Genomic DNA, 14,103 nt, shown 5'->3' with positions numbered 1-14,103 from the left:
TGGTTTATGTGTATGAGTGTTACCTGCATGTGTGTCTGTGTAATATTTGTGTGCCTGGTATCTGCAGAGGCCAGAAGAGGGCATCAGGTCCCCTGCAACTGAAGTTAAGACAGTTGCGAGCCACCATGTGGGTGCTATGACTTGAAATCAGGTCCTCTGTAAGAGTAGCTGGGCCATCTCTGCAGCTATCCCCCAACCCTGACATTTTGATACTGTTTTATAAAAATGAAAGAAAAAAAAAGCTTTTAAAAACCAGATCTTTACATCCCGGTCTGGATTTCTAGCCTCTTTAAAAGAAGTCGGTGGGTTCAGCAGTGGTGGCACTCATTTTAGACGGCAGCAGACGGCTGGAGCTGAGGAGATGAGATGCCTGCATTTTTCACAGAGCTAGAAGTTGGCTATGGACTGTCACCATTTATTACCGGGCTAACATTGTATGTGTTTTTAAGAATTAAAAGGCAAATGAAAGCAGGGTGTGGTAGTGCATGCCTTTAATCCCAGGACTTGGGAGGCAGGCACAGGTGGATGTCTGTGAGTTCAAGGCCAACCTGGTCTATAAAGCAAGTTACAGAACCGTCAGGGCTGTTACACAGAGAACACAGAGAAATCCTGTCTCTCTCTCTCTCCTCTCTCTCTCTCTCTCTCTCTCTCTCTCTCTCTCTCTGTCTCTCTCACACACACACAACCAAACAAAACAAAAAACAACTAAAAACAAATTCTTTCTGGCCTCCTTTGAGATGGGCTCCACACCTGGCTGTTTCCCTTGTTTGTGGGCTCTCCTCAGTGGCAGGGTCACTTTTGTCTGTCTCTTGCAGTGCTGGGGCTCAAATCAGGGTCATGTATGCCTCCCAGGCAAGTGCTCCTTCATTGAGCTCTGCCCCCAGTTAGCATCTGGATTTTGACCCTTGGTTCAGTTAAACTCCCTATTTATCCTTTGAGAACTTCCCAGTTCTTAGTTGTGTCCAATTCCAGTTCTTTGGACAAGCTTCAGGGACTGAAGCTAACTTTTCCAGAGGGCTGGCTATACCCTGATACCACATGGATGTCTCTCGAGGAAGGGACACTTCATAAATGAGAAGAGTGAGGCCCAGGAGGATGAGTGACAAGGATGGGCTTGTTCCTGGACTTCTCTCTCCCGAGTCCTGGTGTTCTGTGCGGTGTTTTAGTGGGGCCTTCTGGTGAGAGGGGTGTTGCCCAGAGCCGGACAACACCAGCGCAGGGTGGGTGGGGCCCTGACAGCTTAGCTCCGAGATGCCTCCTAGCGCACAGGTTGAGAACCAATCGTCAGAGAAACTACACGACTCGCTGAAGACCTTCCGCTTATGACAGCATAGAAGTCTAAGGCCTGTCTCCCTGGTCAGAGTGCTTCCTGCCACTCTGCTGTTTTCTTCCTCTCCATGGGAACCAGGCTGTGTGATTTTTGTGCCCGACACACAGGAGGTCCCTCAAAGGACATACTGGAGTTTAAATTTCACCTCATAACTTGCATCTTTGTTCAGTTTACAAATGAATGCTCTGCAGGTCATGCCAGCCCCAGCCCTTGTACAGGTTTGGGTGTGTGTGTGTGTGTGTGTGTGTGTGTGTGTGTGTGTATGATGTATCCTAGGCTGGCCTCAATCCCTCAGTGTCGAGGTTGACCTTGAACTTCTGACCCTCCCGCTTCCCACCTCTCTCTCTCTCACGTCTGGTTTTTGTGACGCTAGAGATGAAAGGAACCCAGGGATCTGTGCGTGCTGAGCAAGTGCAACAACTGAGTTACAGCTCTAGCGTCCTACTTTAAAGAAAAAGTCTGTTATCCACCAATTCCACATAGAAGAACAAACCAAATAACAACAACAACAACAAAGATGCTCTAGCTGTTTCAGAGAAAGCAGCATGAGGGGCAAGAGTGGCTCTGCCAGGGGGTTGCCCACCCAGCACCTGGCGTGGAGATGCCAAGTGAGCTGTTGTGAGTGGAGGCACAGGGTGGAGTTTCATGGTGAGAGCGAATGTAAAAGGCGGCGGGAGCATTCAGTGCTGGAAGGGTGGGCTTGCCTAGAATCCCAGTATTGAGGCTCAGGTCAGCCTGAGCTACACAGTCAAACCATGACTTACAAAGAAGAAAAACTCAATTTTCAGATCGACTGTACGTTGAAACAGTAACACATTGGATATATTAAGTTAAATGAAATATATTAAAATTGCCTCCTTTTTCTTTTCTCAATGTGGCTTTGAGCAAATGTCTGCGTCCTCAGGCCCATGGCTGGGAAAGGCTGACACTGGCACAAGGTGCCACCTACTTGCTCCCTCCTACAGGTCTGTAGCTTGTTGATCCTGGAGGTGTAGGGTAGAGACACTTGCCTCTTTCCCAGGCCAGATGCAATGGATTTGAAGACACAGATCTAAATCTCATCATGGACTTGGTGCCCTGACTGCCTCCAGGCTCAAGTCGCCCTGTTGAGGATCTTGTCATGTGGGGTGTAGAGTGTGAGCTGCTGGGTCAGCAATGCACTTTCTCACTGGTGCTCTGAGGGGAAGAAGGTCTTTTTCTCTCTCAGCCTCAACCTTAGCTGCAGTATGAGGCCCTTGTGCCTCCTCTTCAAGGTCAGTGTGGGCTCAGGGTACAGGTGACATGGCAGGGCTTCCTGCCTGTCAACACTTCCGACCTGTGGTCAGCAGCATGATTGGTACTTGGTAGCACAGAAATGTAACCTTTATCAGGGGGTCCCCCTTCTCCCCCTGCAACTCAAGGGATGAGAGGAACAGACAGAGGACGGGATTATTCAGAAGCCCCTCAGGAGAAGGAGCTCTTTACTGATGTAGGTAAGGCTGTTCAGCTGTCTGGCATCATAGCCAGGCGGGGGGCCTTTGGAGTAGTCAGGTAGGAAGACAGGGCTGAGCTGCTGTAACTCACACTGTTGGGGCCTGTGGTGGGAGGGTTGGCAGGACTACTGGTGGATGACGGAGAAAGGGTGTTCAGCACCACAGCACCCTCATCCTGGGAGCGCTTGTAGGGGAATGGAGCCTCATTTCGGAGGTCCTGGAAGGCCAGGTATGCCTGGAATATCTGTGGGCAGGAAAGGGTAGGATTTAAGTTGGCTGGGATGGAACAGGAAGACAGGGAGACCCAGGAGCTGGCCTAGGGATGCAGTGTTTAGCTGTCTGCTCACTGTGCAACAGTACCCAAGATGGGGATGCCTGAGGAAGGTAGGCTTGAAGGATGACAGCAGAGGCCCGGGGAGAGTCCTGGTTGTAGCCCTCCCAACCCATCCTGGAGGGGTGCCAGGGCTTGTCCTTACCCAGACAGGGACGGAGAAGAAAGCAAAGGCAATGGCTGCCTTGGGGCTGCTGTTCCCCGTGAGGAAATGCTTGGAATTCGAATGCTGCCACTGGTTGGCTAGGAAGCAGAAGGCCCCAAACCAGACACCTGCCCAGATGACTGGAGGGGGGAGGGAAGAAAAGTGGGTAAGCATGCTGGGGCACAGGCCAGATGTGCTAGGGATGGCTTAGGGAGTGACACCCCCCGACCAGTGCCAATCTAAATTCCTCAAGTGTCCCCAAAAGTCAACTTTGGAGTGGTGTTCCCACATCTAATACAGAGCTGGAGCTACATCTAGTGTCAACTTCATCAGCGTCTCAAAGAAGCCCAGTTCCCTGTAGGCCAGCCACATGTCATGTGCTGGGGGCCTTCATAGAGGACAGAGACATCTCAGTGAAGAGCTTCTCTGACAGAAGCAGTCTCTGGCTCTGAGGAGCTGGGAATGGCTTCTGGGGAGGGGAAGAGAGGTAGTGTAAAGAGGATCTGAGGGCCTGGGTATAAAATGTGGGCTTTCTATGTGCCGAGCTCTACAGATTCTATAGCATGGTTATAGAGTTATATTTCTGTGTGCCGAGCTCTCCAGATCTACAGCACGGTTATAGAGTTATATTTCTGTGTGCCGAGCTCTACAGATTCTATAGCATGGTTATAGAGTTATATTTCTGTGTGCCGAGCTCTCCATATCTACAGCACGGTTATAGAGTTGTATTTCTGTGTGCGAGCTCTACAGATTCTATAGCATGGTTATAGAGTTATATTTCTGTGTGCCGAGCTCTCCAGATCTACAGCACGGCTATAGAGCACAGGACTTGCCATCCACTGGGCAGCAGTGGCTCAGTCAGATGAGTACCGCAGCCTCTGCTGTTCTTGTAAAATAAGATGAGCAGGACTCACCCCAAGGGCTGTCTTAGAACTGGAGAAGAGGAGGCTCATACCTTAATGGTGTGCCTAACAGTGGGAAGTGCTCAGCAGGTGTCCACATGACTCTAGGCACCCCTTAACTCATTTCACACCAGAAACTCCTGCAAGGTAGAGTCTCATCCTAACTTTCACTGAGGGTCCATCTGGTTCAGTGCTCTGAATCAAATTTCTGCCATGGGGTGGGCTTTCCAGGCTGTGCTCAGTGAGGGAAATGAGAGGAAGAAGCAGCTTGGGCTAGAGGCCAGTAGGGGATGGGAAGGAAGGACTAGAAGATGCTTCTGGGAGGAGCCATGGAGTTGGACCCTCACAGTGGGAGGACCATCAGGCACAGGTTTGGCAGGGTGGACCCAGGACTGGGACCTGTAGGCACTGGGGAGCCTGGGAGGGCTGAACAGAAGGGTGCTCTGCATGCTCCCCTGGGACTCACCAGCCAGAATGAAGTCTAAGAGCCGGAAGGCTGTCTTAGAGCCGCTTTCTATGATGCGGTTCTCATGGGCGTCTAGGGCAAGGAAGACCAAGCTGCTGAGGAAGGACAGGAAGCCAGCTCTTACTGCGAAGGCGCAGGCCACGTAATTGCGGTTGAAGACACAGTGGAGCTCAGAAGACTCTGCCCTGTTCTGGTAACCATCAATTAGTAGAGAGGAAAAGATGACCAGGGAAAAGACCTGTGAACCATACCAGACAGGGTGGAACTCAGTGCCTCCTTCCAGATGCCTTTCCCTTTGGGTGACACTCTGGGTACGGGGCATTCTGCAGCTGCCCCAATACTGCCTCAGAGCCCTGTGTCTACCCTTCATCTCCTTTCCTCCATCCAGGCTCTGGCCTCATCCTTTTCCTACCCTCATCCCAGTCTCCCCTCTGCTCTTCCAGCTTGCAGTCCCTCAAGGCTCCCCAGTGTCCCAGTTCTAGCCCATCACCTTGGCTTCCAACGCACTCTTGCCTTAGCTAACTTAATCTTTGTCCCCTCATCCTTGCTCTGTTCTGTACTCTCCTGACACCACCCTTAGTACAAGCCCTACTAAGAGGTGTCCCCCTCCTCTCCCTTCCACCCAGTGTTGAGAGCTGACACCAGGGCCTTTCCATGTTAGTGAAGCACTCTACCACTGAGCCCTGTGTTCTGATGTGGGATTCCCCTCTGTGTGCTGTGTTTACCATTGGTAAATACAGGAACTGTATTTATTTGGGCCTATAGCAGAGCTATAGGGGAACAGAGCTAGGTGGGGTAACTAAGCTGAATTCTGGGAGAGAGAAGTTAGAGTCAGCGAGAAGCCATGAAGCCACCATTGGAGACAGACGTGCTGAAACTTTGCTGGTAGGCCAGGACCTTGTGGTGAGGCACAGATTAATGGAGATGGGTCAGCCAATAAGAGTCAGCCAATAACAAGCTAGAGCTAAAAAAAGAAAAAAAAAAGAAGCTAGAGCTAAAGGGCCAAACAGTGATTTAAATAATACAGTTTCTGGGTGGTTATTTTGGCTCTGGGTGGCTGGGACAAACAGGTGGCCTCCTCCTACAGTGTTCAGTCCCAATTAGTATTTATTTATTTAAAGACATGGTTTCTCTGGCTGGCCCTGAACTCACAGAGATTCGCTTGCCTCTGCCTCCTGAGTGCTGGGATTAAAGGAGTGCGCCACCACTGCGCGGCTAATTTATTATTATTATTATTATTTTGGTATTTTGAGAAAGAGTTTCTCTATGTATCCCTAGCTGTCCTAGAACTCCCTCTGTAGACCAGGCTGGCCTCGAACTCAGAGAGATCCACCTGCCTCTGCCTCCCGAGTGCTGGGATTAAAGGAATGCGCCACCACTACTCAGTTCATCTTTTTAACTTTTAAATTTATTAATTTAACATGTGTGAGTATTTTGTCTGTTTGTATGTCTGCAAACTACATGTATGCAATGCCCATGGGAGAACTGGAGTTACAGATGGTCTGTAAGCCACCCTATGTTTGTTGAGAATTGAACCTGGGACCTCCGGAATAGCAGCTAGTACTCACAACAGCGGAGCCATTTTTTCAGCTCCCAAATCATTTTTAAAGGATTTTAAACTATGCATGTTTGGCCATGTCTATGCTCTGTGTGTGTGCTTGTATGCGCGAGTGTGTGCCTGCTTGCCTGTGGAAGTGAGAAGGTATTGGATCCCCTGGAGCTAGTGTTATAGGTAGTTGTGAGGTAGGTGCTGGGAACCAAACTCAGATTCTCTGCAAGAGTAGCAAGTACTCTTAGCTGCCACACCATCTTCCAGCTCCCTCCTCACCCAATTCATTTTTTGAAATAAACTTGTGAAATAATCAAAATATACCAAAAATGTGCAAAGGCATAACAGACATGCAGTACTGACTACAGAATTAAAATGTCAACATTTTGACTTTTTACTTTGGGATTTTTTTTTTTTTTTTTGAGACCGGATTTCACAAGCAGCCCTGGCTGACCTTGAACTCATAGTTATCTTCCTGCCTCAGCCTCCCAAGTTCTGGGATTATAGGCATGGAACACTGCATCTAGTTTTTGCTTAAGAATTCTTTTCAAGGGGGGCTGGAGAGATGGCTCAGAGGTTAAGAGCATTGCCTGCTCTTCCAAAGGTCCTGAGTTCAATTCCCGGCAACCACATGGTGGCTCACAACCATCTGGAATGAGGTCTGGTGCCCTCTTCTGGCCTGCAGGCATACAGACAGACAGAATATTGTATACATAATAAGTAAATAAATAAATATTTAAAAAAAAATAAAAAAAAAAGAATTCTTTCAAGGGGCTGGAGAGATGGCTCAGAGGTTGAGACCACTGACTGTTCTTCCAGAGGTCCTGAGTTCAATTCCCAGCAACCACATGGTGGCTCACAACCACCTGTAATGAAATCTGGTGCCCTCTTTTGGCCTGCAGGGACACATGCAGACAGAACCCTGTAAACAAAATAAATAAATCTTTAAAAAAAAAAAAAAAGAATTCTTTCAAGCCGGGCGATGGTGGCGCACGCCTTTAATCCCAGCACTCTGGGAGGCAGAGGCAGGCGGATCTCTGTGAGTTCGAGACCAGCCTGGTCTACAGAGCTACTTCCAGGACAGGCTCCAAAAGCCACAGAGAAACCCTGTCTCGAAAAACCAAAAAAAAAAAAAAAAAAAAAAAAAAAAAAAAAAAAAAAAAAAAAAAAAAGAAAGAAAAGAAAAAAGAATTCCTTGGTAACTGCATCCACACCGGTGCACCTGCGTTCTCTGAGGTGGCGCTATAACCACCCACAACAGAGGCACTTTTCTGATAATAAGTCTGAGACAATGAGGACAAGGAACTGGATGAATTTTTCAGCTAGTGAGCAGCAGAGCCTCCACTTGAACCCCAACCATATAGCTCTTCATCTTTCATGGTCTGCCTCATGCTGGAGCCAGCCTTGAGAGCAGAGGCTCCTATTAGCACAAACCTGTGAAAGACTGAAGCCCCTGTCATACTGCAGTGTGGAAAGCCACATGTCAGGCATAGAAGGAACCTTTGTGTGTCTACTGGGTAGAAAGGGAAGTTGGTCCAGCAGACATTCTTCATGGAATGCTCCAGGATGAGGAAGTGCTGAGTAGTGGGACCATTGCTTGGAAGGCTGTGAGCAGGGCAGGGCAGAATCAGCTCGCAGTCTGGAAAAAGCCTTCGGGTGCTGTAGAGTTAGCTGGCTGAGGTGTAAGTCTGCATACTGGGGAGTCAGGTCAGAGCAGAGTGGACAAGAGCTGGAGTTCTGGGCTGAATTTAGAAAGTAGTAAGTTGAGATCTGGATGTTAAGGGAGTTTTGCAAGGCACGGTGGTACATGCCTATAATCCAGTGGCTCACAACCTCCGTAAAGCTGTGACCCTTTATATGAACTCCTCATGCTGCGCTGACCCCAAACCATAAAATCATTTTAGTTGCTACTTCATAGATGTAATTTTGCTACTGTTGTGAATTGTAATGTAAATATCTGATATGCAGGATATCTATGCAGGCAAGAGCTAGTGCTCAAAGACCGCAACATCACACCCAAGGAGGTGTGACAGTTAAAACTCTCATTTGAATTTTTTAATTCTAAGATCTACTTTACGTGTATGAGTGTTTAGCCTGGATGTATGCACGTACCAGTTGTGTTTACGTGTATGAGTGTTTAGCCTGGATGTATGCATGTACCAGTTGTGTCTCTGGTGCATTCAGGTCAGAAGAGGGCATTAGATCCCCTGGAACTAGAGTTAAGGATGGTTGTGAGCCACTATTTGGGTGGTCAGAGTTGAACTTGGGTCCTCTGGGAAAACAAGAGCCATCTCTCTCTCTTTTTTTTAAATATATATATAATGTATACAATATTCTGTCTGTGTGTATGCCTACAGGCCAGAAGAGGGCACCAGACCCCATTACAGATGGTTGTGAGCCACCATGTGGTTGCCGGGAATTGAACTCAGGACCTTTGGAAGAGCAGGCAATGCTCTTACCCTCTGAGCCATCTCTCCAGCCCCCAGGAGCCATCTCTTTAGCCCCTCATTAGAATTTCTTTGAGAAGGACATGTGCTCAACTATGTTCATAGCAGCTTTGTTTGTCATAGGCAGAACCTGGAAACAACCTAAATGCCCCTCAACCGAAGAATTGATGAGGAAAATGTGGTACGTTTACACAATGGAGTACTACACAGCAGAAAAAAATAATGACAGCTTGAATTTTGCAGGAAAATGCATGGAGCTAGAAAACATTATTTTGAGTGAGGTAACCCAGACACAGAAAGACAATTATCACATGTACTCACTCATAGCTGTTTTTTTTTTTTTTTTTTTTTTTGGTTTTTCGAGACAGGGTTTCTCTGTGGCTTTTGGAGCCTGTCCTGGAACTAGCTCTTGTAGACCAGGCTGGTCTCGAACTCACAGATGATAGCTGGTTTTTAAACATAAAGCAAAGAAAGCCAGCCTACAAACCACAATCCCAGAGAACTTAGACAACAATGCAGACACTAAGAGAGATTTACATAGATCTAATCTACATGGGAAGTAGAAAGTATAAAAAGATAAGATCTCCTGAGTAAATTGGGAGCATGGGGACCTTGGGGGAGAGTTGAAGGGGGGAGGGGAGAGTCAGGGAGGGAGCAGAGAAAAATGTAGAGCTCAATAAATATCAATAAAAAATGAAAAAAAAAATAATTTCTTTGAGCATGGAAGGGTCCTAAGATAGCTAGGGCCAGACCCAGGGATTGGGGAAGTTCTCTGGGGTCACGTGGCCGATGGACTGTATAAAGGGTGAGGGTGAGAGAGAAATTCACAGTGCAGGCTGGGAGGGAGAACAGAGCCCTGAGGAATTCAGAGACATTTTGGCTCTAACTGTAAACAATGGGAAGTTGTGCAGAAGAAAAAGGAAAAGTTTGATAAGATTTGAATTCCCAGGGACAAGTTCTGCAGGGGTGTGTATGTTTGCAGCAGTGTAGGTAGGACCTCCATTATGTGTGAAGAGAAACTCTTTCATATCCTTTAGTGTGTGGGGTGAGGGAAAAGGCCTTCCCTAATCACCTGCCTTTGTCCTGTCTTCCTCTCTCTCCTTCAGTTATCGCTTAATAATAAAAATAACTAGTCTCTCTTCTTGCCAAGTGCTTTCTAGTTAAGTTCATGAAGGAAGGCTGTAAGATGGTCTGGGACAATGGTTCTCAACCTTTCCTACATTACGATTCATAACAGCAGAATTACAGTTATGAAGTTGCAATGAGATGATTTCGTGACACGGCACTAGGAAGGGTGAAGACCACTGGTCTGGGAACTAAGGCTCAGTCTTGAGGAAGCACACTGCTCATGCCAAGATGAGGCCAGGAAAGAACAGGAGGGCACATCAATTATTTTTGAACTCATATTCTTTTTACCCGTGCTCCTTCCTGCAAGTGTGTACCACCTCACAAAGGGAAGTACACATTGTTGATTCCCTACCGCATTACAACACAGCAGAAAGCCACATGTTTCTGACTCTGCAAAGCTGCATAGTTTGAGCAAGGCACTCAGACCGTGGACCTCAGCTTCCCAGTGTGTTTATGCTGTGGAGAACAGTGGGGGCTCAGGTCTGGGAACTGCTCAGGACAATATTGGTTCACAGGACTCACTAAAGAGGAAGCAGACCCTTAAAGTTAGCTGCTCTAGGGTGGGGCTTGAGTTCAGCCCTCCTGACTTCTGGGTCCCAGGGGCTGTTAGTCCACAGTGGAGCCTAGGGCATTGGAAATGTGGGGAGGGGCATCAACTAGCTGGGGATCCTATTTTCTTGAAGGCTGAGACCCATCTCTTTCAGCACCCTCCTTCGCTTGTCTCCAGGAGGGGAACAAAGATTCACGAGTTCAGATACCAGCTGGCAAGAAGCACGGAGGACACAAATACCAGCTGCCCAGAGACTCCCACTGAGGTACTAGGCCAGGGGAAGGAGACTGTTGGGGAGGGAGGATGGGAGCCCAGGTAAAGTCCATGACCACAAGGTCTAGCATGGCTGGCTGCCTTCTCCCTGGCTTGCCCTTGGCTGTACCAGCTGGGATCCCTGCTCCTTCATGCCTGCTTCCCCTGTCCAGGCACTGGAGACAGTGAGTGGATCTGAGTTTGACTTCTTCATTTGACAGATCGATCACTCAACCTCTGTCTGGGAGTCTCAGTTTCCCCTTGGGTTATACATATTAGTAAGTATGTCCTTGTCATAGGTTGGGGTGAGGAGAGAAGGCACCAGGGAGCAGTGTGTGGTAGTCGTAAGTCCCCTCTTCTGACAATAAAAGACAGCGTGCACCAGTTCCTGTCATCCCAGGTTCCTCCAGCCCTCTCCTCCCTCACAGATGAGAATTAGTTCAGTAACAATACTTGCTATTTAAGGAGAGCTCAGCATTTGCCAGCCTCCTGCTAGTCAGCTTGTATATGTATTGCCTTGTCTCATCTTCACAGCAATTCTGCCCAGGAGTGGGGGTATTGGGCGCTTTTGTTACAGATGAGGACACGGGTTCGGAGAAGATGGATGTGTCAGGCCACAGTCTGATCATGTAAGTTAGTGAGCCAAAGGGTCATTTCTGGGAAGGAAAGGTGCTGCTGCTGCTGCTGCTGCTGCTGCTGCTGCTGCTGGCTATGCCTGGGGCAGCCCAACCAACAGGGTAGTTTGTCCCTCTGACGGACATATAGGCTAAGACTCAGAGTTAGGCCTGTCTGAATTGTTCCAGAGGACAGAGAAGATAGTCTGGATACTCTGGATTGGGAACCTGGGGAGACTCTCACTGCAGAACCAGGTCAGAAGGATGGTTCCTGCTCCCATGACCCTAACCAGATCTCATCGTTGGGCCTCAGTTGCCAGTTCTGTCTGGGGAAAACAACAGAAGCATGGGTGAGCATGGGTGGCTCATGCCTATATCCCGGCACTCAGGGAGGCTCAAACAGAAGAAGCTCTGTTATGAATTCAAGGCCAGCCTGGTTGGGCTACAGAATTAAGAGCCTGTCTCAAACAACAAAAATATACAAAAGACATCCCAGACGTAAAAGAGGGTGTGTGGGGGCATGACCATGAGACGGCTCAGTGGTTAAGAGGATGTACTGCCCGTGGTCATTTGAATGGGAATGGCCCCCATGGACTCATATGTTTGATTTTTGTTTGTTTTGAGACAGGGTCTCTCTATGTAGCTTTGGCTGTTTTGGAGTTTGCTGTGTAAACTATGCTGGCCTCGAACTCACAGAGATCCTCCTGCCTCTGCTTCCTGAGTGCTAGGATTAAAGATGTGTGATGGAGGAAGGTCATTGGCTAATAAAGAAACTGCCTTGGCCCATTTGATAGGCCAGCCTTTAGGTGGGTGGAGTAGACAGAATAGAATGCTGGGAAGAAGGGAAGTGAGGTCAGAGACGCCATACCGCTTCCCAGGGCAGACGCTATAAAGCTCCAACCCAGGATGAACGTAGGCTAGAATCTTCCTGGTAAGCGCACCTCATGGTGCTACACACATTAATAGAAATGGGCCAAGCAGTGTTTATATGAATACAGTTTGTGTGTTGTTATTTTGGGGCATAAGCTAGCCAGGTGGCCAGGAGCCAGGCGGCAGGAACGCAGCCCGCAGCTCCTTCAACAGATGTGTACCACTATGCCTTGGCCAGGCTCATATATTTGAATGCTTGTTCCCAAGTAGGAGAAACTATTTGGTAAGGATTAGGAGGTGTGGCCTTGTTGGAGGAGGTGTGTCACTAGGGGTAGACTTTGAGGTTTCAAAAGCCCATGCCATTCCTGTTTGCTCTTTCTGCCTCTAACTTGCAGATAGGAAGTAGGCGCTCAGCCACTGCTCCAGCTCCATGCTGCATACCTGCATACCTGCTTGCTGCCTTGCTCCCTGCCCTGATGCTCATGGACTCACCCTCTGAAACTCTAAGCAGGCCTTCAATTAAATGCTTTCTTGCATAAGTTGCCTTGGCTATTGTGCTTTTTCACAGCAATAGAACAGTAACTAAGATGCTGTGCTTACGAGGATCCAGGTTTCGGTTCCCAGAAGCCCCGACTGTCAGCTCTGACTGCACTTCCAGATGATCTGGCACTCTCTAGCCTCACCAGTGCCTACATGCATGTGGTGCACATAAACTCATGAAGGCACATTCAAATAATTTAAAAGAAAAGGAAGCAGTGCAGGCTAAGCCCATACGCCTAGATAGATGACTTCTGTACTGATGTTGAGAGGCAGTGATTGGTTCCATGTCAAGGCCACACAGCATGAGTGTCCTGACTCTCTGGGGATATGGTGGTGACTAAAGGGTGCACAGAAAGCGTCAGTCCCATGCCTGAATCTGTTGCGTACTGTCTTCTTCCCATCTGTAGATCTTTTCCTGTTTGAAATAGACCTCAGACCCTGTTTTCCCCATCCCCACCTGGGAAATGGAAAATGAATGGGTATCTCATAGAACGCAGTGGTACTGTCTCTTTCTGTGTTAACTTTAATGGATGCTGGTTAATGGAATTTTCTGGCATGATGAAAATGTCCTGAACCTATGATGTCCAATGGGAAAGCCACAAGGTACTTGCAGCAGCTCAGACCCTGAAATATAGCCTTACTGAGTGTAGAATGCTATTTGAATTAAATTAGTTGGAATTGGAGTAGCTCATGTGGTTTGTGGCTACCCCACTGGGCAAGCAGTCTTCAAAGCTCTGATTCCATTTATCGAAATTATGGGTTTTTTGGGGGAGGGGGATATTTTTCTTCTCCTTTAAAGGGTTCTTTTTCACTTTTTTTCTTTTTCTTACACTGTCACCTAGACTAGCCTCAAACCCATGACAATTCACCTCCTGCAGTCTCTCATGTGCTGCTATTACAAATCATGCCCAAGTTTGTGGGGTCCTTTCCTGTGGTGAGTTAACTGGTATTGAGAACGGCTAGCTGCATGACCAGATCCTCAGTAAAAGGTGGCTTCAGCTTTAGGCTCCTGTGTGCTTGTTTCCCTATCTGACCCCTCCCTCTTCCTGATCCGAGAACTGATCCGCAGGGTCTCACCCCTCCGCAGACCCTCGAGATGCTCTTTGGTCTCTTCAGAAAGCGTACAGTTTCAGTGTCTGCCAGGTCCTGCAGGCTTTCAGGAAGATGCATGGTGGCTACTTTTCTTTGGGTGTCCTGGAAGGTAGGGGCAGGGGTGTTAGGTGCTGCTTTCTGGCCACCGCTGTCTGTGTGCTTCAAGCCCACCCCAGCCCTCAATTGCTGCAAGACAACACAAATGGGAATGTCTGAGTCGGGGTTCTGGGAGGTGGGAGCATTGGCTCAGGCTTGGGTAGGGTGGAGGCTGGAGTCAGCGTCTGGTGTCAAGGGAGGACTGGGTGTCCAGAGGTGGGAGCCAGTTTGAGATTGAGGGTCCCCTGAACTGGACTCCTAAGGCGGGAAAAGATGAACCGAGGGGCTGTTAGGAGCTTTAGGAAGACAGGGGAATAGG

At 48.4% G+C, this 14,103-nt stretch overlaps 1 protein-coding gene across 2 annotated transcripts; it reads right to left on the bottom strand.

Moving 5' to 3' along the window:
• Positions 1-2,812: 2,812 nt before the first annotated feature.
• On the bottom strand, positions 2,813-13,766 carry Syngr4 (synaptogyrin 4). 2 transcript variants are annotated; one of them, XM_041633420.1, is made up of 4 exons: positions 13,674-13,766; positions 4,647-4,884; positions 3,279-3,418; positions 2,813-3,046 (listed from the first exon to the last, which is right to left on the bottom strand). In XM_041633420.1, exons 1-4 carry the CDS (start codon positions 13,764-13,766, stop codon positions 2,813-2,815), a joined length of 705 nt encoding a protein of 234 aa, XP_041489354.1. The 2 variants fall into 2 exon arrangements, with proteins under 2 accessions (XP_041489354.1, XP_041489957.1); XM_041634023.1 differs by lacking the exon at positions 3,279-3,418 and having other exon boundaries at positions 2,888-3,046.
• Between the last annotated feature and the right edge of the window lie 337 nt (positions 13,767-14,103).

Source organism: Microtus oregoni, unplaced genomic scaffold (assembly GCF_018167655.1).
Source record: "Microtus oregoni isolate MIOR12 unplaced genomic scaffold, Mior012 000000F_ref0000247, whole genome shotgun sequence".
Lineage (NCBI taxonomy): Eukaryota > Metazoa > Chordata > Mammalia > Rodentia > Cricetidae > Microtus > Microtus oregoni.
This window is presented reverse-complemented; position numbering and strand designations above follow the sequence as displayed.